The sequence below is a fragment of the Arachis hypogaea genome, chromosome 3 (genome assembly GCF_003086295.3).
Source record: "Arachis hypogaea cultivar Tifrunner chromosome 3, arahy.Tifrunner.gnm2.J5K5, whole genome shotgun sequence".
NCBI lineage: Eukaryota > Viridiplantae > Streptophyta > Magnoliopsida > Fabales > Fabaceae > Arachis > Arachis hypogaea.
The window spans coordinates 7,787,351-7,814,500 of record NC_092038.1 but is presented as its reverse complement, the minus strand read 5'-3'; the positions used below and the strand labels follow the sequence as shown (position 1 = coordinate 7,814,500).

Genomic DNA, 27,150 nt, shown 5'->3' with positions numbered 1-27,150 from the left:
TAAAATTAAACTAAAAAAAATTCAATTGATGATTAACTGATTAAGTAATAATAATAAAAAATAATAAATTCTGAAAGAGGAGTACTAAAAATCAATAATTTTTGTGTTTTATAATCATTAATTAGTTATTAATTAATAATATTTTTAATGATATAAAATTAAATTCAATAATATAAAATCATTCAATTTTATTTTATATAGTTAAATACTGATCAACTTTTTAAAAAATTGCTGCCTCTAACATTTTTCATAATTATCATCGACAGAGTATATATATGTTTGTGATTAACCTGCGCAGCCCAATATTCCACTGCTTGTTCCGTTTCTATAATGTTACTAGGTATTGTTTATTCGTTTGAGAGAAAATGAGAGAAAAAATAAATAAATAAATAAAATATTTTTTTTATTTAGATATTAAAAAAATAAAAATAAAAAATTTTTTGGTTTTTTTTATCTTACCAAATTTTTTTATTACAAGTAAAAAAATAAAAAATATTATCTTTAATATTATTTTTAGTTATATTGTTATTAATAATTATTAATAATGTACACTTAGTTTTAATATATTATTATAATAGAGATTTACATTTAAACATTATATAGATTAGATAAATAATTTAAATTAAATATATAAAATTATAATATTTTATAATATTTATAAAATACAATAATTAATAAATAAATAAAAATATATTTATTTATAATAAAAATAAATTTATTATTTTATATATAATGCATACTTTAATTTACATATAACGTAAATAAGAGTATTAACATAATTTTGTTTCATTATAATTTTTTTCTTTTTATTTTTCTTTTTATTCAAATAACAAAAAAATCTCTTTATTTTATTTCTATTCATTTTCTCTTCATCCAAACAACACATAAAAAAATCACTTCTCTTTTTTAGTCAATATTTAGTAAATATTTTAAACCTTAAATAAAAATTTTAAATTCTAAATTTTAAATTTTAATAGTATAAAAATAAAATTTTGGCTAATATTGATAAAAAATATTGGCTCACTAATATTTTCATCCTTTATTAGGTCTAATTTAAAAGTTTATACTTAAGTGTATACATATAAGAGCTTTTAAATAAGTTTTTACTAATTATCTTTTTGAAAAAATAATGTAAATATTTTGAAATATTTATTTTTTTATTTGTTACAAAATTAATTATAGAATAATTTAGAAGTGAATATTCTAAATTATTATATTTTTTCTAACGAAATACTTATAAAAAATTAAGTGAAAAATTTTATATATAATATGAAAAGTCCTGTTTTCTCTTATACATCTCAACTCATCAAACCCACATTAGGCTAGACATATAATATAAAAGTTTAACTACAAAATTTAAAAGACCTAATTAAAAATTTGTTAAAATTATAAGAATTAATAGAATAATTATTAAACCTTAATTATATGTAAACAATTTCATTTTGAACGAGTCTAAGACCCAAAAGTTCCACACGATAATCTTTGAAAGCTTTATCTCATTCAAGTAAAAAGAAGTAAAGAAATTCAACATGAACTGCGACAGATACATACAATGATTTCATTTGAAGGAGTCAAGAGTGAAGAGTTTCAGAACAACCTTTGCGAAGCTTGAATTCAAGTAAAAGAACTAAAGAAATTTCATAGTAACTTACATAATAAATAAATCACAAAATTATTGTGCTGAGATAATAACAATAAACTTTACAACCCGAATTTCCCTCCCTATACAGTGATGAAACTGGCCAAATAAATAAGCCAATAAATCCCACTAAAAATAGGGTATAGGGTCCACTATAAGTTACAGCTTGGCACAATTTTTGTTAAACTTGAATAAACACCTGCCCTAAATTAAATAACTGAGGTAGATAACTTATGTTATTAATTAATTAATTCACTGCATATACATATTCCAAAATAAATAAAATAGGTAATAAATAATAACTAATTAAGTTGCACTTGAAGTGAATGGTTTGGAAGTTTGGATTGATAATATTACTAGAAGTTTAATATGTTGGAGTAGGTATAGTTTTGGAGCCAAGGACTATTCAATTGAGCCCAAAATGTGTCTTGGGTCCAATCAGTGATCATCATAGGCATTTGAAGCTCTGGGATCTTATCCTTCCCAAATGGCAATTGAAGACTACTTGTGTTACTGTTAGTGTTTGTGTTACCACAACAACTACTTTTATTGTTCTTTGTTGTGTCCTTGTTTTCTTGCTTTGTTGTTGCCAATGTAACATGTACCATTTTTTCCTCTTCAAGTTCAGCTTCAACCTCTTTCTTAGTAACAACATGTTGTGGTGGTAACAATTGCAGATTCTGATTCTGATTCTGATTCTGTTGTTGTTCTTCATAGGACATGGTGTCTGTGGAGGAAGGTGTGGATTCAGGGGAACCTACCATTTGCTTCATCTCTTCCTCTATTGCTGCTCTTTGCTCCAACACTTTCAATGAAGTCGCCTTCCTATATATCTTGCATAACACTATGTCCTACAGAAACGCATGTACTGTCAGTGTAAAATATATTTTATACACATATTTAATTATGTTTATTATACAATTCAAACAGTTTAATTAATATAATAGTACTTTAACTACTAGTGATGATCCTACTAGTATTATTAATTTAATGGCATAAAAGTTAAAAATGGAAGTTGAGGTTCATATATGAGGGACCCGGAACCATAAACTAGAATATAAATATAGAAAGTACCATGACTTACTCCTATCACTATCCATCTTTTGCCATGGAAGTTTCCTTCCCTATGTAGGACAGTTTTATTTATTTTAATATAGGATAACTCATAGGTGAACCAATTAATGCCACTAAAAACATCATAGGAAGTTTCCTCTGTAATTTAACAGAGCATGGTCTAGCAAAAGACATTTAGAAGTAAAAATCGAAAAGTAACTAAATATTATTAATTAAAGTTAAATATGTGCTTCTTTTATATTGTTAACTCCATGTATAATTATAAAAATTAATAGTCTTTTTTTATTTAATATCTTTATGATTTTCATAACAAAAAAATATAAAATATACTAATTTAACATTACAGAATACAACATTTTTATTCATATCTCATTTATCAAATATAATTTTGTATATCTATATTCATATTTCTGTATTTTATTAAAATTAATAGATATAATAATTATTTATATAATATCTTTACGTGAAAATAATAATTTAGACATTTTGTGACGAAAATATATTTATAAGAGTAGTTTGTTGTTTTAAAAGTAAAAGAAAAGTAAGATACCTTAGGCAAGGGGCAATTGTCAGGTAAACGGTACTCATTCATGACCCAATCGGTCTTGGATCCACGTGGAGCTCTTCCCTCATAGAAAACCAGTGTCTTCCTCAATCCAATTATGCGCTTCGGATCAGACAAGGTAACAATCTTACGGTCGGAACCGGTTGCTTTCCAGAACCCTTTCTCGGTGGTCCGGTTTGGCCTTCCCCCGGTGCCATGCTTTCTGTCCCGAGGCACAAAGAAATACCATTCCCTCTCTCCCACTTTAGCCAATCCTTTATACAAAAATATTTAATTTAAATGCACTGATAGTGTGATACAGTGTTAATAACAAAAACAAAGAATACCAAGTTTAATTAATTTATTAGTACCTGGCAAGTCCCAGGGATCATGGTGATAGATGTTGAGGAAGCCTATGACATCAAAACGGAGCTTCTTTCCAACGACCATGTTCTTGAGATAGAAATCAAGGAGCTCTTCTTCAGTAGGGTGAAACCTGAATCCTGGAAGTGTAACTTCACCTTCTATTACTGATGAAGAACCCATATCAATCATCAATTATGTATTATGTATATGTCGCTTGCTTAATTATGGTTCTCTTCTTGTGTTGTATGTTATGTTTAAATGAATATGATATTGAGAGGGGTGTGTATATTTATAAGGAGGTGGAGTTGGTTGTGTTAATGGAGCTCATAACTATTTAATTTGTGGCTTTATTTATTTAATAATTGTGATTAATGATGGTGATTTGGGTTATGACTTGGTCATGAGGTAGACTATACATAGAAGAGGACAGAAAAGAAAAGACTTGAATGTTGATATATATTATTTGAGGAAAAAAAAAAGAGATTACCCATTTTTTTGGAATTCTCCAATTCAATATGCTAACAACTAATCGATCGCATATTTAAATTTTATTTAAGGTGATAATACTAAAAAAACAAAAAAAATAATAAATAAAATAAATTTTAATGATTTTTTATTAAATTTTTTATTATTAAATATTTTTGTATTTAAAAATTTATTATTAATAATTTATTATATATAATAACATTCAAATTTATTATATTTATTTAAATAAACAAATAAATTAATGGTTAAAAAATCTAAATTTACTAGATATTATTTATTATAAAAATATTATTTATATATTAAAATTAATCATTAAAATTAATTATTAATATATTTATATATAAATATATATATAATTTAATTTATTTTTAATATATATTTATATTTTAATATATATTTAATATTAATAATTAATTTTAATAATTAATTTTAATGTACATGCAATATAGTCGTATTTATTATTGTTGTGAGTGCAAACTATGAAAGTAGTGAGATTTATTTGGTGGGGATGATAGAGTTAGTGGACCCACGCGGCTTGAAGCAAAAAGTCTGGTGACTAAACTGAGGTGGAGGATTGAGAAAGAGAAAAATTGTGCGGTGTTAGAGAGAGACATGTTAATGTTAATGCTATTGCTAGTGTTGATAAGTTTATTTTATGCCTTGACCTCATTTTCTCTCAGTTTTGGACTTTTACCCGGAAATTCCTCTTTCACTCTTGCCATTCTTTCTCTACACTTTCCCTCCCTTTTCACATTATTATGCTACTTAGTCATTACTTTGCTAAATTCTTCCATTATTTTTGTGGTACATCCGTACTATTTCTATAGAAAATATCAATTAATTAAAATAGCATATATATATATTAAATTTTATATAATAAAAAATACTTCAGAAAAAAATGTGCACTAAATTTCTTTCATAATTTTTTTACATATGTAATATATAGAGACAATAGATAATAAATATGAGCAAAGTTGCCAATTTTTTAATTGTCGTACATTATTCTATGTTTTATTTCTTTCTAGAGGTATAATTGGTTCGGTTTGGTTCGATTTTGGACGAAAAACCAACTAAATCGACCAGATTGGTTCTGCAATACCAACTATTCGGTTGGCTGTTGTTTGAATAATCGAACCGAACCGAATCGAACCAACAGCAGTTTGGTTCAGTCGATTTTTTCGATTTTTTCACACCTGATAATCAGAATTTAAAATACTATAAATGATGTTTAAAACCTTCAATAAACTAGAATAACAAGAGTATATTACATCCAAATCCAATACAAATTCAACTTAATTAAACATAAAATAAAGACAATTAAAAATGTCTAGCAAAACAACAAAAATAAACACACATTAAACCGAAACAGTCACTTTAAAACAAATAAAAACCAAACAGCCACCATGCTTAATTTGAATCCACACCAAACTCATCCTCATCTTCTCCGGTTGGTACAATTTCTACAAAAATAAAACAAAAAAATCAATATAGATTATAAACATAATATAGATTATAAATTATAAACACAAACCATGAAAGGAACTATAAATTTCTTTTTTGCATACTTAATTCAAGTTTCTCAAACTCATCAATAAACTCCTCAAAATCAGTTGTCATTGGAGAAACACGAAGGCAATTTTGTGTGCATATCAATGCCTCAATTGTCTTTGGAGTTAAAGAACTCCTATAGTTGTTAAGCACTCTTCCACCAATGCTAAAAGCTTATTCTGAAACAACAGTCGAGACCGACATTGCTAAGACTTTTCTAGCTATTTGGGATAAGATAGGATACTTGCTATAATTTACCTTCCACCAATTCAATATGTCAAAAGTATTTTAACAGTACATTTAGAAACTTCAACACCTTGCACCAAAACTTTTGTTTCTCAACATACATTTAGAAACTCACATAATAGTACAACTAGCTAGTTTATTTGCACCATTTAATACTCACTACCTGCCATACATTATTTTGAGATAATTCAACACAAATCTACTAAGACATAAGCAGCTCATAAACAGCTCATAAACAGAACCATAAGTAATTCATTTTTAAAGCCAATCAACAAAATTTAAATGACCATAAACAATCAGAGACAGCTACACATATATATTCAAAAAGATACTAAAAACAATTATTCAGGTTAAATCAAGTACAAATATCACTAAGAATCCCACTAAAGTTATATATAGTGTTGAAAAAATATTGCAGATTAGGATTTTGTTGACAATATATACATTAATTACTGTTAAAAAAATTATAACCAAGGACAAATTCTAACTTCCGAAGAAGACATTGTTCAGTTGCTTTTTGCAGGAGAGGACTCGGTGATAGGAGTGCTGCTCGAGTTGGACTGCTCGGCCACTAGAGTCTTGCTCGGCGACTGGATTGCTGTTCGGCGACTGGATTGCTGCTCGACGACTGACTGGATTGGAGTGCTGCTCGGCTTTGGCTTTGTTGCGACGGCAATCCTGCGATGACGATGAATGAACGACTTCGAGCGACGATTGGCGACTTCCTTGACGGCGGACAGCACTCTCTGGCTCCCTGCTCTCCTTCTCTCAAGCATGGAGGTCGGAGGTGGAACCGTGGAAGAATGGGAGATAGAAGTGTTTTGTGGGTGACTGGGTTTAGGGTTCGCGTAAAAGGAGAAGAAGAAAACTAGAGTTGTATCTGATTGCCTGATTGGCCCTTTTATACCTAGGTTAAAAGATAACTTAGTAAAAACACACACTACTGAATCCTCATTCTTCGATTTGGTTCGGTTCGATTTCAGCAAAGGCAACTAAAAACTAAACCAAACCGATCGATTTAGTTAAAAAAACCGGTTTTTTCAATTTTTCATTCGATTGTTATAAAATTCGGTTCGGTTCTGCAATAATTTTCGAACCGATTCGGTAACTTACACCCCTATTTTTTCCTATGAAAAAAACTTTATCAAGTAGTCGCATTATTTATTTTTATAACGGATGTTAAACTCTCTAGCTAATTTAAATTGGTCTCTTAGTTTAGGCGTTAAGATTCAAGCGTGTTACTTATTATAAGAATTAGTTTAATTTTCATTTATAACATATCTTTTTTAGGTAAATTAGAGCTAGTGACTAATAACCTTTGATTTAGGTGCCAAGAGGAGGAACCTAAAAAGAACTCCAATTTAGAGTATTAGCAGGTTCATGTTTGGAAAGGAAATATTTTTGTGCTATTGTGTGTTTTGGTTTTTCTCGGTTGAGTCTAGATATCAAATAAACTAATTAACTAGTCAGATAAAAATTCAAATGGAACTATCATGTTTTGCAAAGTATAAACTAAATTCTAATGTAATATTAAGGCATATTTTGTATTTAATTTGTTGTAATTGGGTCATGTGTGTATGTAATGGAATCGAACCGGTCGACTGAATCAAGTTAATAAAAAATCGACTATATATCTGATTAGTTCGATTCGGATAAAAAATTGATTGACAATAAATTAATTTAAATTTTAGCAGTTAATCAATTTTAAATTATAAAATATACAAAAATTATATATTTTATATAGTAATATATTATTTTATTATATTCAGTTGAATACAAATTAAAGTTTTAAATTTCTAAATTTATTGGTTCAATGACCAGCTGGATTTTTGAAATATTGGTATAAGTCTTCGGATTCCATGCTCTAACTATTCGGTTCTAATGCATTTACGGGATATTCATAAGTTCTAGATAGTCATAAGTGCTCAATTAAACCTTTCAGTCTTTAATTTGAGTAATTTTTTAAGATTAATTTAAACACAGACACATTACGTATATATATATAATGAAAAGGAATAACTATTAAGGTAGATGGTTCCATATTTGCATATGCTTGATGAGTAAGTGAGTAACAGAAGTGTTTGTAAATATATATATATTTTTTTAAGAAAGAAAGAAGAAGAATCTATGTAATGTCTACTAAAAATGTGTGTATATGATGTTTTTTTTCTGTGTTTTTGATCAAGTGTGCCAATTTAATTTGAACCTATTAATAAAATAATTTTTTTATTACGAATTCAACTTTTGTCTTTCTTTAAGGGGGGAAAAAAAGTTGAACTCGTTTTGGTTTGTTGGTTACTCAATCTCATGTACATTCCTTTTCCTTCAACATTATTATCAAAATAGAAATGATAAGGTGGTCAATCTTATAACCATGTTCCATTTTCATCTTTCTAATCATATCGTGATAGTAAATTTTATGACTTTTGATACTAATTAATCAACTTGACTATATACTAATAAAAGGGCAAACTATAGCAAAATAAGATTCCTCTTGTAGTTAATTAGCCAGGTTAGCAATAATAGACATTAATTGTCTAAATTCTAAATTAAGAGAATTGATCGTCAAGTATATATTCTATAATACATAGAAAAAATATGTAAGAAAATTCGTTGCATATAATATTAATGACATCAACTGAGAGAATACATTTCCGCAAATTAGTGTTATTAGTGAAAAAGAAAGTTGAATTTGTTGGAAAATAATGTGGAATTTAATTTCCATTCCGTTGATCGGGAAATTGATTTCCAAGTTGTGGCCCCTAGCATGGGTTAGAACCAAAGTTCTTGAGGTCTCCTTTCCTGTTATAGAAGGAAGAAGAATAATAACTAACTTTCTATTATTTTTGACAAAACAAATACATATATTTTTAGAGTTAATAATAACAAACTTTTTATTATTATCTTTAAAATTATACTCGAGTCTTATAATAATTTTTAAAATTAGTAATTATTTATATTTATGTCTAAAATTGTACTTTAAAATTTAGAGAAAAAGACAGATAGGTCTCTGATTTTTTTAATTTTTGACAAATATATCCTTGACAAAATTTAAATACAAAAAAGTTCCTGACTTTAATAAACGGAGGATAATTTAGTCATTCCGTCTATTTGCCTCTCTCATACACCAAACGGAACTGGCTGATGTGGTGGCTGAAACAGTGTCCAGGTGTCCGTTACGGTGTCACGCTGAAAGGGGAATAAAGTTTGAAGGACAAATAAGTCCTTTACGTCATTTTGCAAATAAAATTTGAAGGACAAATAAGTCCTTCAGAATTTTTTTTCCATTATGCTTCTATTATGTTTCTATTATGAGAATTTAGTTTATAAAATTATGCTTGTATTTTGAAATCTAGTTAACTTGTTGTATTCTGCAATTTAAATTATTTGTATTAAAATTGTAGAAATTGAGCTTGTTCTGTTTCTATTTTTTTCTTAAATTGCATTAGTTTAGTTTTAGTGCATTTGTGTATTATATTAGAATTTGTTAAATTGCATTAGTTCAGTTTTCATCATACCAGTGGCATTAGTTAGCATCAATTCATTTATGCATCAAGTTAGCATTAATTCATTTGTGTATCATTCATGTATTAAGTTAGCATTAGTGTGTAACGAATATTAGTGGTCTTAGGCACGTAAAAGAAGGCCATGCTGGCCATTCAGAGTTAGTTACAAATCAGGGACCACGTAGGAGCACAAGAGTGAAAGCTACTAATAGGAGACTGGAGAATTATGTTGGATAGCGTATTGTGGTATTCACTTGTTCCCTCTCGTAATTGTGGATTCAATATCCTTCTATTTCCCATTCTTTTTCCTCTGCTCTCCTATACTAAATTCCTCTGCTAAATTCTATTCTCACATTCTTGACAGGTTCAATTAATTGGAAGAATGCATGGTCATATCCCTATGGTGCTGATGTTACTGGAATATATCATTTTTCCTTTCTATACATTCTCATTGTTTCATTAGTTTATTACTTCATTATACTCATGATGCTGCATCACACTACTGCTGTACTGGTTTAATTGTGCTTTTCAATAAAATTCATCAATCACCCTTCCAATTGGTGCTTTCATTGCCCATGTCCGTAGCCGACGGCACGAGAATGAAAGGCGTGGAGGCCGATATTAAGAAGCTCTACCAGATGATTGAGACGGCGGCGGAGGAAAATCGAGCAGAGCGGGCCAGAGCCTCTGAGGCGATGAATCTAAAATTTGATGCACTTCAATCCTCCATCACGCAACTACTTCACACTCCGCGTCGCTCCAACTCTCCTTCTCGTGAACTCTCACATGGCGCGAGCTTAATTGGAAACCAGCCGTTTCGTGCAGGCTTGCAGCTCCGAAGGGTGAACTTCGATCTACCGAAATTCGATGGGAATGATGCCTTGGGTTGGATTTTTTTCATGGATCAATAATTTTAATTTTTTTCGGGTTCCTGATGAGGAGCAAGTGGGTTTGGCAGCGCTTCAAATGTCGGGTCCGGCCATCCCATGGTTCCAGATGTCACAGAGGGCTGCCCAGTTTCGCTCATGGACGCAACTCAAACGGGCGATTGAGCTTGAGTTCGGACCTTCCTTGTTCGAATCTCCTACTGCATTACACCGAATTTGTTGCGTTAGCTAACCGTACTCAGCTTGAACCCCCTGACGCCCTTAGGGATTGTTTTATCAGTGGCTTATGGTCGGATATTTGGCGGGAGGTGAAGGCCCAGTGTCCCCCAAGTTTGATGCGTGCTGTGACTCTGGCGAAATTATATGAGGATAAATTTAACCCCAACCCCCGTCACTCTTCAGGGCCGGCTTCCCATCGTCCCCAATTTGCTACCCATGCTTCAGGCACTGCTCTGCGACTGACCACACGTTCATCCCTCCCTCCCCTCCTTCCTACACCACCACAACGCCCACCTGTGACCTCAAACCGAGATGCCACTCGGCGTCTTACTCCAGCTGAAATCCAGAGTAAAAGAGAGAAGGGCTTATGCTATTGGTGTGATGAGAGGTTCTCGGCCACACACAAGTGCACCAACCGCCAATTCATGTCTCTCCAGCTTGAAATGGAGGATGATACAGAGCCACAGGTGAATATGGATGAGGTTTTGTGTGATGGGAAAGTTGTGCCACAATTGGAGCAGCAGGTCTTGGGGCACCATTTATCTTATAATGCCATGCACGGCACCTCTAGTCCAGCGATGATTCGTATTAAAGCTCATGTCCATGGGTTGGAAGTTCAAGCCCTTATTGATGGCGGCAGCTCCGATAGCTTCATCCAGCCGCGGATTGCAAAATTCTTAAATCTTCCAATCGAGCCAGCTCCTGGTATCAAAGTAATGGTAGGTGATTTTGATGTGTTGGAAGTGGAAGGTTATATCCCAGCCTTGGAGGTAAATTTGCGTGGGTGCACAGTGACTATTCCCGATGTGTTTGTTCTTCATGTTGCAGGAGGTGATTTAGTGATTGGGATGATGTGGCTGAGGACTTTGAAGGCTCATATTGTTGATTACGATTCCTCATTTCTCAGGTTCTTGCATAATGGCCAATTTGTTACGGTGCAAGGCGAAAAGTCGCATACCCCGGCGCAGGCTCAATTTCATCACATCAGACGCTTGATTTGTACCGATTCTATAGCTAAAGTTTTTACTCTTGAGGTGCAACCAGCCAAAGAGTCCTTGATACCACAGCTGCAACTCCCTGAAACTTTGGCTCCGGAATTAATTTTGCTTCTCAACACCTATGCAGGAGTTTTTGCCCAGCCATCAGGTTTACCCCCCCCCCCAACGTTCTCATGATCACGGCATTCCCTTGGTCCCGGGTGCAGCACCGGTCAAGGCTCGCCCCTATCGATATCCGCATTACTAGAAAACCCAAATTGAGTTGATGATCAATGACATGTTGGAAGAAGGCATCATCCAACCTAGCAAGAGCCCCTTCTCCTCCCTAATCCTTTTGGTAAGAAAAAAGGATGGCACATGGCATTTTTGTACAGATTATAGAGCCTTGAATAATATCACTATTAAAGATAGCTTTCCGATACCCACGGTGGATGAGCTTTTTGACGAACTGTTTGGTGCCACAGTTTTTTCGAAGCTGGATTTACAGTCGGGTTATCACCAAATTATGGTCAAGCCTGAGGATCGCTTCAAGACAGCTTTCCAAACTCATCAGGGTCTTTATGAATGGTTGGTCATGCCCTTCGGCTTAACCAATGCGCCAGCTACATTTCAAAGCCTCATGAATGATGTGTTTAGGCCATTTTTGCGAAAATTCGTATTGGTTTTTTTTTATGACATTTTGGTATATAACCCATATTGAAATCAGCACTTGTAGCACCTGGAATTGGTCTTGAAGCTGTTACAGCAGGAGCAATTGTTTGCGAAGCTTTCTAAGTGCCTGTTTGGTACATCCGAGGTTGATTATCTTGGACACACTATATCGGGCAACGGGGTTCACATGGAGCGTGCCAAAGTGGAGGCGGTTACTGACTGGAAGCCGCCACAAAACCTCAAGCAGTTGCGTGAATTTTTGGGCTTAACTAGCTATTATCGTTGCTTTATCAAAGGCTACGCGACCATTGCTGCACCGCTCATAGACCTTCTTAAAAAGGAAGCGTTTGAGTGGGGCCATAGGTCTAAATTGGCGTTCAACCAACTAAAACATGCTATTTCTTTTGAACCGGTGTTAGCATTACCGAACTTTGCCCTGCCTTTTGAGATTGAGACTGACGCTTCCGGTTCAGGAATTGGAGCCGTTCTGGCTCAAGGTAAGTACCCCATAACTTACTTTTCTAAGAAGTTGTCTCCTAATATGCAGCAACAATCTGCGTACACTCGAGAGTTCTATGCGATTACTGAGGCGATTGCCAAGTTTCGACACTACTTGTTGGGGAAGAAATTCGTGATCCGCACAGACCAGCAGAGTTTAAAAGCGCTACTTGAACAAAATTTGCACACTCCTGAGCAGCATAAGTGGCTGCATAAGCTCCTCGGGTATGACTTTGAAATCCACTATAAGCTTGGCTCCGAGAACGTCGTCGCAGATGCTTTATCACGCTCCTATCTCGCGGCATGGTCAATGCCTAGATCTGAATGGTTGCAGAGTCTTAAGGAAGAGATTGCGACGGACACCTTCCTTAAGGATCTTGTATACTAGTGCACCACTGGTACGGTATCGGAAAATAACTATACTTATCGGCAGGGCATTTTATTGTGGCGGGACAGAGTGATAGTTCCACAGAGCAGCAAACTCATTGGTCTCATCATGAAAGAATTCCATGATAGTGCTGTGGGAGGGCATGCGGGCATTGCTAAAATAGTGGAACACTCCACATTTTACTGGCCTAAGATGCAGCAGCAAATACGAGAATATGTCCTCTCTTATGGTACTTGTCAGCGAGCAAAAGTAGAGACAAGATTGCCAGCAGGATTGTTGCAACCGCTGCCTATTCCTTCTAGAGTTTGGAAGGATATTTGCATGGATTTTATTATAGCTTTGCCTCCAATTCATGGTTTTTCTGTGATCTTGGTTGTAATTGATCGTCTTACTAAATCAGCTCATTTCATTGCACTTAAGAATGACTTTAATAGTAAGAGTGTTGCTGAGACTTTTATTCAACATGTTGTGAAGCTGCATGGTTATCCCAAATCAATAGTCTCAGACCGCAACAAAGTCTTTGTTAGCAAATTCTGGCAGCACCTCTTTAAGCTACAGGGGACCACCTTGGCCATGAGCTCCGCTATCACCCGCAAATTGATGGTCAGAGTGAAGTGTTGAATAAAACGCTGGAAATGTACCTTCGGTGTTTTTGTTTTGATACCCCGAGACGATGGCTGGATATGCTTCCTTGGGCAGAGCTTTGGTACAATACTTCTTGGCATAATAGCATTAAGATGTCCCCCTTTAAGGCTCTATATGGTCGGGATCCGCCATCTCTGATTCGGTATGAATTTTGCCATACGGATGATCCTTCCTTACAAGAAATGTTGACTCTGCGGGACCAGACTCTAGAGCAGCTGAAGCACAATCTGACTCGTTCTCAATAGTTCATGAAGTACCATGCCGATAAGCAGCGTTGCCAGGTTGAATTGGAGGAGGGTGACTTAGCTTTAGTAAAGCTCCAACCCTATCGACAACATTCGATGGCTTTACGTAAGCATCAGAAATTGGGCATGCGTTATTTTGGACCATTTAAGATCCAGCAAAAGCTTAATGCTGTGGCTTATAAGTTGGCACTTCCTCCGGAGGCAAAGATTCACAATGTCTTTCATATCTCTGCTCTGAAGAAATTCCGTGGTGACCAAGAGACTCACTACCTTCCTTTCCCTCTACGTACCACTGAAATGGGTCCAGTTTTAGAACCTCATGCAGTTCGAGCCAAGCGAACGGTGATTAAAGATGGCAAAGAGATTCTTCAGCTCCAGGTCCAATGGGGTGAAGGTCCAGTGGCAGAATTGACATGGGAAGTTGTTGATAACTTCTGTCGTGCTTTTCCAGATTTCAACCTTGAGGACAAGGTTGATGTTGTTCTGGGGGGTAATGTAACGAATATTAGTGGGTTTGGGCACGTAAAAGAAGGCCATGCTACCCATTCAGAGTTAGTTACAAATCAGGGACCACGCAGGAGCACAAGAGTGAAAGCTACTAATAGGAGACTGGAGAATTATGTTGGATAGCGTATTATGGTATTCACTTGTTCCCTCTCGTAATTGTGGATTCAATATCCTTCTATTCCCCATTCTCTTTCCTCTGCTCTCCTATACTAAATTCCTCTGCTAAATTCTATTCTCACATTCTTGACAGGTTCAATTAATTGGAAGAATGCATGGTCATATCCCTTTGGTGCTGATGTTACTGGAATATATCATTTTTCCTTTCTATACATTCTCATTGTTTCATTAGTTTATTACTTCATTATACTCATGATGCTGCATCACACTACTGCTGTACTGGTTTAATTGTGCTTTTCAATAAAATTCATCAATCACCTTTCCATAGTGCATTTGTGTATTATATTAGAACTAGTATTTTTATCCATAATAACATTACGAGAATAATTTTTTTAAAAAAAATTATAGTTCACTTTGTTCTAACAGTATAAATTATGCATGACACAAAAGATTTATAAAATCAAACTACTTTTCAAAAAAGTCGTAAGTTGACAAAAGTTTCTGACTAGGAAGACCAAGATATTCGCAGATAAAAAATTAAATAATAAGATTTTTAGTTATTATTTTTATATGAAAAAGTCTAATTTTTTATTAATAATTAATTTTAACATTCGTTATCTAAAATTTAAAATAATTTAATGTGTATACTTTTACATTTAAAATCTTTTAATTGTAAAAAAGTATCAAATGACATATTTTGATTTGTCAAATTACTAATATAAAATATAATTATATATAGAGTAAAAATAGTAGAGAGAAATATAAAAATGAAGAGAGGTAGATGAGAGAATTTAGGAAAGGAGTTTATTAATTTTGAAAAAAAATTTCTCAAGGACCTATTTGTCCTTCAAACTTTATTTGTAAAATGACGTCAAGAACTTATTTGTCATTCGAACTTTATTTCCCTTTCAGTGTGGCACTGTAATGGATACCTGGACACCGTTTCAGCCACGTTAGCCAGTTTCGTTTGGTATACGAGAAAAAAATAGACGAAAGGACTAAATTGTCCTTCATTTATTAAAGTCAGAGACTTTTTTATATTTAAATTTTATTAGAGATATATTTATCAAAATTTAAAAAAGTCAGGATCTTATATATCTTTTTCCCTAAAATTTATAGTCATTCTTTACGTAATTTCTATCAACTAGGCGTCATTGAAAAATTGATGTAGACTCTCTTTTGAGAAGCTGGCAAGATAACAGAAAGTTGATATATGGAAAAAAAATTTTTTATGACAATTTGATCCTTAGATCAATTTTAAAAACTTTAATCCTTAAATTTAAATATCACTATCTGCATTCATTCTCTTCTTTTTTTTTTTAACTTCGTAGCTGTTTACAAACATTCTTCTACCCATCTTCAAAGTCAAATGATTATGGTGGTGTCTTTTATATTAGGAAAATGAATTATAACTTTATTGATATTTAATTTTATTTTGTTTCCAAAATATGCAAGTAAGAATAATGTGAAACACCGTCACTTTTCAATTTTTTTTAAAGATAGAAGCATGTATATATATAAATAAGATATGTATATCACATCTCTTTTATTTTTTGTAACATACAATTGGATAAATTGTCTATCCAACTTAAAAAAAAAATAAATACAATAATCAGCAACATACATACAAACACCATGGTTCACCTAATTTTAGAGCTCTAACTTTAATTAGACTCTATACTTCTAAGTTTTCAAGTAATTTTGATTTTTTATTATTTTTTATTATCAATTAAAAGATTTATTCTATGATTACTTGTTATCACATCTTCTTTCTTCAATTTTATCTGTTTATAATACAAAATTATTCACACCACCTCTTATCTATAATCTATGCCCAAATTGAACAAAGATTGGAAGTGAACGAACCAAGTTTATTTTCAGAAACACAACAAATAAAAACTATCACTTACATTGTAGTTTAAACAACCGAAAAACGACCTCTTTAGACTAATAAAATTATAATTCAACTTCATAATGTTTGACTTTGAAAATAATAAAGAAAAAAATGTGTGCAGAACAGCTACGAAATTAAAGAAGAGAAGAAAAAGGCTGTGAATAATAATCTTTAAATATGGAGATTAGAGTTTTTAAATTGATTTAGGGAGTAAATTATAATAAAAAAAATTTCTCTTCTACAAACATCAATTATCTGTTATTTTGTTAATATGTCAAAAGGGAATTCACATTAATTTTTCAATGGTAGCTAATTGACAAAAATTACTTAAAGAACGATTATAAATTCTAAAATACAATTTTTAAGAATTAATTATATGGATAATTATTAATTTCAAAAACTATTATAAAACTCGAATATAAATTCAAGAATTACTGTAAAGCTTACCTCTATATTTTTGCCAACAAATTAAATAGGAAAAATATATAGAATGAGTTTCAAACTTTCAGTTATCATAAATTCATCATAACGAAATTGCTAGTCATAAATGTAGAAATACAAAAAATACTTAACGTCCGAATTTGTTTATAAGAAAAACTCAAATTGATAGGTCTCACAATGGACTTGAGGCATATTATTACTTAAGCAAGGTTATATAATTAATAAATATTATTATTTTTTATTAATATTTGACTAATAATAATTTATATTTATATTTATAAAAAATTTATATATAATAAATATATAATTTGTATTTATATTTATTGTAATTTTATACATGTAAATTAATATAATTTATACTAAATTTTTTAAAAATTTAAACACATAATTGATAAAATTTATTTATTAAAAATAATTTAATATTTATATTGATTAAATAATAATTAAAAATTACTACTCTAAAAAATTTCTCTTATTAATTCCCCGAAACATGTGCATAAAACATGCATGACTTAAATTAGTCAAAATAACAAATCACATTAATCAATACCATATCATTTCAACTTATAACAACAAAAATACCCTAAATTGAAAGCCAAGAGTGATAGATAATTTTAATGCAAACACGGTATATCTACAAATAAAGTATTTGACATGATATATACAAATATATTAATACGCAATAATCTGCAGTGTGTCAACATATGCGCAGGTAAAGAAAGCAGCAGATGGCAATCAAGAAAGCCGAGAGACAAAAGGAAGTAAGACGGAAAGAAGGCGGCCACCACGATCCACGGAGGGAGAAGGAGAGAACGACAAAAGAGAAATAAGAAAGCGGCCGAAGACATAAAATTAAATCAAATTAAATATCGAAAGTATTTTTAAATTATTTTTAAAAATATTAAAAATAAGAAGTATATTCTTTATTTTGTAAATAAAAAATAAAATTATTGATTACCAAGTGTTAGTCATCTAAAATGTTTAAAAAATCTACTAATAATAAAATTTTAATTTTAATATATCGTTAGTATAAAATAGTTTTATACGTATATTTAATCATATAATATTAAAGTAACAAAAAGAATTAATTTTTATATTAATTATGTAAATAATAAAAAATATGATTAAATAATATTAAAATATTTTATATTATAAATATATTAAAATTAAATACTAATAATAATGATAATAATAAATATAAATAAATAAATAAATGAATAAGCAAAGAAAGAGTTGAACTCAGAACATAATGGTCATGTGTGCTACCTTCATCCTGCTCTCTTTAATATCACGAGTAATACAATAAATAAAATAAAATTTGGAAGAGACGCATGCATCAAGCATTTGGTTTATGTAATCATGGTAGACATGGAATAGAATTATTGTCTCTCCTTTAAACCAAGAAAGAGACAAATGGGTTCAATCATAATATGCTCGTTGTTGAGATTAGCTAGTGGATATGATTTATTTATTTTTTTCTTCACAGTATGTTCAAACACGTCAATAATTAATTCGTTATGAATTAAAATTTTATTTAAGAATTTATTATTAACTAATAAATTATTATAAATGTATGAACAAATGAATTAATTATTTAACTAATTTAAATTAATTATAATTTATTTTTTTAATTATTATGTGTCAATCATAAAAGAAATAACTTTATTAAATTTGAATTTTATATATAAATAATAATGAACTTTGAATTTAACTAGGAAATCAATTTTTTTTCTGGTAATATCAGCTAATTTTTTAAATTATAAGTTCTAAATATAAAATTTTAAATGCTAAAATCTAACTCTAAATTTTTTAAAAATAACGGTTAAAAAATATTTTTATGATAAAAAATTAGTTAATATTAACTACTTAAAAATTAATTTTTTATATTTTTTGTAAATAATTTTATTTTTGAAACCGTCATTGTTATTTTTGTTTATTTTAAGAAAGACATTATATTTTTGTATTGTAAAATAAAAATATTATTTATATATTAAAATTAGTTACTAAATTTAATCATTATATATTTATATATAAATATAAATTATTTAATTTATTTTTAATATATATTTTATATTTTAATATATATTTTATATTAATTTATTTTAATGATTGAATTTAGTGTCATAAAATTATAGGTAATCTTTAAAAATTATATTAATAAGAAAGAAAATTTATTCTATAAGCATTAAATTACAAAAATGGACATCATCATTTTAAGCAACCAAGGAGAGAGTAAAGAGGACAATTTTCACCTTCTACTACTTTAAAAGTAATTATTCTTTCTTGTAAAAACAACGGGATATTGCTAATTTGTGTTGGTTAAGTCAATTTGTTTATATTGCCCAAAGTCTACAAACTAGACCTAAAAGATATGATTATCGTGAATTCAAAAGCAACGACGCGTTTAGAACATTATTTTTATTTTCTTGTAACAAAAAATCTTTTTCCTTTCAAAGTCACTTTCTGGCAAGATGACCCAAAAATGGAAAATAAAAAAAGGACAATTCTTTAATGGACATGATGCAGGGTTTGACTTGGAAGTCTTATGCCAAGACCTCATTGCAATCAAGTATATGGTGAGGCCATTATATATTGCCATAATAATAATAAAAAAATGCATTCCAATTTCTTCTAGTACACCTTGAATCCTATATATAGTAAAGTAATAATAGCTATAGCAATTATCATTTACCAGATCAAAGTCTAACAAAATTGTCCTCCTCTATATATATAATAGATTCATATAATTACATAATAAAGACACATCAAAAGCAACTTCCTATGTTGCTTCTTCGAATTTTCTTGATTCTTTGGATATCCAAGCTATTTTGCCAAAAAACAAGTTTTAATTAAATTTGTCACATATATAATGCAAAGCAAAGGGAAGCACATGATAAAGTTAAAGTATTAATAAAACAATATACTAAAAGATTTTGCCTTATGAAAGGAATCACAAACTGATCAAAGCCAATATTTAATTAATTTTGTACTATAGCTAGATCCTTGCATGTAAGTACGAAAATAAATTAATATAAAATATAAGTACTATATGAATATAATATTATCTCACACTTAATGGCGAAAGAAATTTCGTGGGAATCAATTCCAAAATCCACCTCTTGAATTTTTATTTTCGAGTTCCTAACAATGTTGCTTCTCTAAATTTAACGTGTATATATATAGATTTGTTTTACTTATAGGTCATAGCTTAGGTTCTTCAGATAGTGGTGTATTCATACATCATTGTTATTACATAGTTGTAAGTGTGCAATATATCATGACATCTAAGTACTTTAGTAACTAACACTGTTTCTATATAATATTCTTTATGGTAGTTGCTCATTATAGTAGTTTAGTGCATCTTAAATTTATTAACTATGACGGCGAAATTTTATGTGATATATATATATATATATAGTATAGATTTAACAGTTAACACCCAAAATATTTCTCATCACAAGAATATGGATTTGGATTCATAAAGTTTGAATTTCACTTTCGAGAGTAAAGTATGATCTTTTCCTCCTAAATAATTTTTCTTTCATATTTATTATTGGTCCCACCTATGAAATCAATAGTAATAGATCACACTTTACTTTTTAAAGTAAAATTCAAACTTTAGAAGATCCAAATCCCAAGAATATGGTGACACTCTTAAAGCCAAACCCCACAAAATTTCCTTTATATCATATCATTAAATTAGAGGTATCACCAAATTAAATTAAACAAAGCTCCGACATCAATCTGATTCTCCATTATTTTATTTATACGCGGAGGGAGAAATCATTACCAAAATCACAAACTCACTCTAAGTCACTCTTAATTTACAAAAATTAATATCAACCATAAAATACTGTGAAGTAAATATTTAAATTAGTCTTTAAAAAATTTTAGATCAGATATTTTAATTTTTTACAAATTTTTATTGTTTAGGATTCTTCGAGAATTATATTCTCGTTGGACAAGTTAATTCTTTAATTATTTTTAATCAAATTTTTTAATATACGTATTAAATAAATAAAATTTTAATAAATTTTATTATAAAATAATTAGATCTTATAAAATATCACTCTAAGATAAATTATTCCCATTTAAAGTAACGAAGTGACAAATTCGTCTGATGGAATTAATTTATAAGAATTTTAAAAAATAAAAAATTTATTGAAGACTATAGTAAGCAATCTAAAATTTTTTGAAACCTAATTTGAATGTTAATTCAATATTGTGTAACCTAAAGTTAACACAGAAGTTAATATGGTAAGTATATGTAACAACTAACAACATCCTTTATAGTTTATATGATGTGAACTTTAGTTTGTTTATTTAAATCCGAAAAAAAAAATCTGCTTATTTTTCATGTCGCTGTCGATATGACAACACTCAGCTTAATTTGTTGGCACAACAAAAGTCGCATTTGACTGACTTCCATTATCCAACAACAATAATACATTCGAGTTAAGAATGAGTCAAATTGTGTTTCTGTTTTTCCTTTATTATATAATTTTTTTTAATAATATGAGATCAGTTATAAATATCTATATAACAATAATGTGTTGTTATCTATCATAAATATATGCCATTTTTTATCTTTTATTTTAAACAGTATTTGAGTGGTGTTGATATCGCTAAATGAAGATTTGTAATGAATCTACGTATAAGATAAGCACGTGAGTGTGACCTTTTTAGCTTAGGGCAATGCTAAGGAATCAAAATGGTATTAGCCAAAAATCAGTCAAAATATCTTTGGGTAAATTTAAAATTTTTACGAATTAATATATATGGATGTTCTTTTGTTAAGTATCAAAATGTTTTTTTTTTTCATACTAAATGGATGTTCTTTTATATTCGAATTTTTTTGTATTGCAAATAGAAATGTCTCTATTTCTTTAAGAATTTTATATTTTTTTTAAATTTTATAGATATTTAATTATTTTTGCTAAAATATAACTGGATATTTCTTTTGTTAAGTATTAGGATGTTCTTTTATATATTAAATGAATGTTTTTTTTTATATTTCTATAATTATGTAGTTTGTAGCCTCTTTTAATTGTGCATCCTTTGCGTTCTCAAGACAACCACACTTTGCATATAGATCTATCAACCCAGTGGCTAGATACGAATCAATCCGAATCCCATTCCTTGTAATATAATCATGCACTAATCCCATTCCTTGTAGTCTTACCAATTTAACGAACCCATGAACCATGGCATTATAAGAGACAACATCCCTATGAGAACTCTCGTTGAACAGCTTGTGGGCATCGTGGACGCGGCGATGGAGGGAGTAAACGTATATGAGAGTGTTGAGGGAGAAAGGATCGGCAAGAAAGCCGAATTGAAGGCCTGGGAGTGTAGCGAGAGGGCGATGGAGATGGAAGAAGAAGAAATGAGGAAGGAACAAGTGTTGAACGCAAAAGGGAAGGTGTGAAAGTCAGGGGCGAGGGAGAGGCGACGAAGGATGACGAAGTTGTAGAGAGCGGAAGAAGGGGAGGAGAGGAGGGTGTGGGTCGTGGTGATAGAAGAGGAGTGAGTCGCGGTGAGGAGGCGGAGAGAGCCTCACGGTGAGAGAGAGATCTGTGTGTGTGATTATTGGAGGTGGATAGGTTAATATGAGAGAAAAGAGGAAGGTTGTTTTTATAGGTTTAATTAGGTTTACTTAATTAATTTTAAATTTTTTAAATTTTGAATAAAAAAATTTAAAATTAATTATTAATATAAATTAATGTAATTTTGTTTAGTTTTTGGCTGATAACCTTTTAGTTCTATATACTTTTTCTTTAGCTTATCATTTGGTCTTTTAATTCAGAGGTCGAAAATTCGATTTTTAAGCATTCGTAGCTAAGTATTTGTCCATAAATAGATAATCTGCGACAAATGAATATCATTGTGTTCAAAGGTGAATCTCTTTAAGAAAAAATAAAAATAAATGCACCTAGACAAAAGATATAAATAACCAATTATTATTATTATTATTATTATTATTATTATTATTATTATTATTATTCTATAAGTTGACATGCAGCGCCATACAATACACTGGCAATGATCACAGCTTTTCATGCACATTCATCATTTGGAATTTCTATTGTCCTATGTAATTACATAAGAGAAATGATAAGTGAACAAGCAATTTTTTTTATTTTGTTAAACTAAATATACTATTTTTAAAATGCGAATATTTTTTTGTTATCTACGATATTTTTTAATTGGACAGATTAAAGATTAATTTAACATAGATCAAGTTTTATTTAAAAATTTACGACTGAACACTAGTCAGATTTACAAAAAATGGTTTGCATATATTTTTTTATTTAAGTATAAGCCATTTTTTATATTTTGGGCCGAAAGGGCTTCTTAGTTTGAGTTTCTGGTCGTAAAATGGTTTCTGATCTAATATCAGTATTAAAGAAAGTGGCCCAATTTTGTTGCTTTTCTTGATCATGAAAGCCCATCTAATATATGGGCTGGGCTACTATGTATAGTACTTTGCTATTGTTAAACGAAAGCCTGTCCATATACTAATTAAGTCAGACCCCCAAAAAATTTATAATTAGTTTAGATTCTTTAATAGTGAAAGATCCCGAAAAAAAAATCTTTATTTAGTGTAATAATTAGTTTGTAGAAACAGTTACTCTTGTAGGAATACATTTTAGAGTTTAATTTTAATAAATTGATGGTATAGAAAGCTTTATATATTGAAACATAGTTATACATTTAGATAAATTTAAAAAGTAGTATCAATTTTTTCCCTTAGTTTTGCTTATATTTAAACTAATAATTGCGATTTTTTTAATAAAAAGTATTGGTCCCTGATAACTCAAATTCTTTTATTATTGTAAGATGGAAATTATTAAATTGATGTACGAAATATCATTTTGGTAAACGCACTAAGTGGTGTGAATGTCTTGTTAGCTGTCAAATAATCCTTAAGGCTTAAGTTAAAATTTAAAATTTTAATATATTAGTTACTCAATGACATAGAGATTGATGTTAGCACTTCTATTTTTCTCAAGGTAATTTTTTTCACATAAACGAGTATCTATAAAAGAGAGAGGATGAAGTTTTCCAAGGTAATCTATTTTTATTATCAATTTAATTTCTCAAGGTAGAGGGTATATAATTATATATAGTCCTATATAATATACCACCATAATAATAATAATGAATGAAATTGAAACTTAGTGTAGTATATAACTAACTATATACTGACTAGTATTCTATAACTATGAATAGATGAGAAATATGTAATATTTAATTTGTTGATGTCATGGCCATGAACCATCATCGCAAGTGGCACAACCTTCTTGAGCAATGTCAGTGATTTGAACACCAGAATCATAGATGACACCATTTTTCCAATCAGCCGGAAGAACCTCTTTCTGTGCCCAAATCCACTTCCCATCAAAACCTGCCGTTACAACTAACCTTAACTGCAATGCCCCTTCTGGAACCCTGCTTGTGTCCCACACCGCCCCATGATTTCTGCTTAGGAAACTCCAATTTGACGACCCAACCTACGTTACAGACACATAAATAGTTATATATCTAACCGAACAAGAAGTACCATGTGTGAGTTGATGTTTTAATGAACATGTAATGTAACGTACCGTAGCTACATCAACGGCTACAATGTCAGTTTGACCACCTTGATACAAAAATTTAATAGCCAAGTAATTTGGCTTCTTGCTTGATTCTTCAACGCGAACAGCCAGGTTCTTGTTTTTGTACTCACATGGTACCCTGCTCCATTAAATTCATCCATAAATAAAACAAGTAAGTATTTTAATTAAGTCAAACTTAATTGAAATATTTCTAAATTTATACTATGCTTGAACGTGCATAGCAAATCTTATACTATACACAATACACCGCATTATATAATATTATGTAATACAACATAGAGACATAGACCGTTGCTGTTACTAGAATAAAATAATTTTTGAAACTATGGTCCACCATGGATGTTCGCTTTTTGCGGTGGGCCGGTGCCAGCAGCCCCGGTAGGTGAGCACTGGGGACATTCACAATTTCACATACCAAAACAAAAAGAAAAAAAATAAAAAATATTATCTTATCCAAACTTATACATAATAATTGAAAATTATTAAATAATTTAAAATATTTAATTAAATTACTTAATATAATATATGTGAAGAATAACAACAAATTAAATAATTAAAATTATTTTGATACCTTTTGTATTCAATGTCAAGAATGCCAAGGTTGAGAAGATACTGAGATTTTCCTTTGAGAGCCAAAGATTGAAAGGCTCTGGTGCTAAGAACAAAATCAGTTTTGTTATCTTTGTTAAGATCAGTAAGAACCACTCTGGTTCCTGATTTTGTGCAGAGCTTTGGGTCCTTGCATCTAATCTGGAAGCACGCACCACAAGCAGCACCATCTCTGAAGATGGAAGGAACAGCAGCTGCAAGGTTTCCAGCACTTAACGACAGTGCCAATTCACCATAACCACACGCCCCAGCTGCAACAATAATATATTCAAAGAATTAATAACACAAATGGATGGAAATGGAATGAATGAAAGTGATAGATGGGTAGAAATCTCACATGACAGAGCAGAGGCTTTGGAGAAAAAAGAAGCCTTGGATTGGTGGACGCAACGATCACAAGCGGTGGCAGATGAAGAAAGAAGAAGCAACAGAGAGAAGCAAACAAAGAAATCCATGTCGATTTCTTAATGTGTTCATTGATGATAACATACACTCTGTTTTATAGGGAATGAATGAATGAATAAGCCACGTCAGCATCAACATTCAACAACAACGCGGCTACACAAACCATCAAAGACAAATAGTTACACTTACTTTATGACTTTTTTTTTTTTTATTTCACTCGGTTCTTATCTCCCTAATTCACTATAATAAGAAATGAAATACAAAACTTTGAATGTGTTTATTAATAAATAGGAAAAATATACGTTATCGATAGATAGTCTTGCCAACTATTACCAACACGTGATAAATTAGGATTAAACCATGATTAACTTAGATGTGATTTTATTTAGTAGATGGATTTTATGTTCAGCCCAACTCAAGTTGGCAGATTTTGACAGATAAAAAATTAGTAACGTAGCACTACTGTAATAAATATGACTAAAATGGTAACTGTGTCTGACTTAGTGGGGGTGTACTATGTGCCAATCCTAAACAGCTGTGTTATCCAGTTTCTTTAACTGCTTAGAGCCTTAGAGCATCTCCAATGGAGAAGCCCTGCTACTGTTTAGTCAGAAAAAGAAAAAATTGAACCGTTGGAGAGAATTAACGTGAAGTCCTTCACGTTTTTCAAGAGGAGAGAGAAGAGGGAGTCCCTCTGAATGGGACTCCCATAAAGTAATAAACAATTGCCATTTGGCATTAAAATAAATAATAAATAATTATATAAAATATTAATTAATTAAATAATTATATTATATAATTAAATAATTATATTATATAATTAAATAATAATTAATTTAATAATAAATGTAATGACTAATTAAATTAAATATTGATAATTTTATTTAATTAATAATTTATATTAAATAATTAACAAATAATTAATTAAGTAATTAAATTATAATTAATTTACTAATAATTATAATAATTAAATAAATTAAATAATGAAATATTAATTTAATTAATAATTTATATTAATTATTTATATCATAATTAATATTAAATATTATTTATATTTATATTATTATATTAATTTAGCCGTTGTAAAAATAGCCGTTAGAAACTAGTCGTTACTATGTTACCGTTATTATTAATAAATTAATATTTTGTTACTCTATATATACCACTTAGATACACTTGTATTCTCACACTCTCTACAACTCTTCTTCATCTTCTTCTAAGTTCACAAAATCATCATTCTGCTACTATTATTTTTTGTTCGAAAAAATGGATCCAAACCAACTCAACTCTTTCTTCAATTACTTACAAAACTTTCCTCAAATTCCAAATACCCAACAATCTCAAACCTCAAACTCTCAAGTTCCAAATCAAAACTTCATACTACCAAATACATTTCAAAATCCAAATCCACAAAATCTCTCTAATTTCAATTTTCAAACTCCTTATAATAATCAATTTCCTATATTCCAACCACAAAATCAAAATTCACAAACACCCCATTTACCATTTTCATCCATATTTAACCCTTCTATCGGAAATGTTACTCCAACTTCCTTGCCGTTTCCAACTCAATTTAGTGCATCAAGACATAACTCATCTGGTGTTGGTGGCTCTT

The 27,150-nt window shown here is 30.4% G+C and overlaps 4 protein-coding genes across 4 annotated transcripts; 2 read left to right on the top strand and 2 right to left on the bottom strand.

The window, feature by feature from the left end:
- Positions 1-1,585: 1,585 nt before the first annotated feature.
- On the bottom strand, positions 1,586-4,138 carry LOC112789239 (NAC domain-containing protein 6). Its single transcript, XM_025831049.3, has 3 exons — positions 3,629-4,138; positions 3,264-3,532; positions 1,586-2,490 (listed from the first exon to the last, which is right to left on the bottom strand). Exons 1-3 carry the CDS (start codon positions 3,810-3,812, stop codon positions 1,996-1,998), a joined length of 948 nt encoding a protein of 315 aa, XP_025686834.1. The 5' UTR covers positions 3,813-4,138; the 3' UTR covers positions 1,586-1,995.
- Positions 4,139-9,984: 5,846 nt separating this feature from the next.
- LOC140182908 (uncharacterized) lies at positions 9,985-13,050 on the top strand. Its single transcript, XM_072230877.1, has 4 exons — positions 9,985-10,294; positions 10,525-11,661; positions 11,888-12,174; positions 12,229-13,050. Exons 1-4 carry the CDS (start codon positions 9,985-9,987, stop codon positions 13,048-13,050), a joined length of 2,556 nt encoding a protein of 851 aa, XP_072086978.1.
- Positions 13,051-13,943: 893 nt separating this feature from the next.
- Positions 13,944-14,570, top strand: LOC140182902 (uncharacterized). The gene has a single exon (XM_072230870.1). The coding sequence runs from the start codon at positions 13,944-13,946 to the stop codon at positions 14,568-14,570; it is 627 nt and encodes a 208-aa protein (XP_072086971.1).
- A 9,390-nt stretch (positions 14,571-23,960) lies between these two features.
- LOC112789238 (expansin-like A2) lies at positions 23,961-25,794 on the bottom strand. The gene is made up of 4 exons (XM_025831047.2): positions 25,468-25,794; positions 25,093-25,381; positions 24,507-24,639; positions 23,961-24,413 (listed from the first exon to the last, which is right to left on the bottom strand). Exons 1-4 carry the CDS (start codon positions 25,583-25,585, stop codon positions 24,165-24,167), a joined length of 789 nt encoding a protein of 262 aa, XP_025686832.1. The 5' UTR covers positions 25,586-25,794; the 3' UTR covers positions 23,961-24,164.
- Between the last annotated feature and the right edge of the window lie 1,356 nt (positions 25,795-27,150).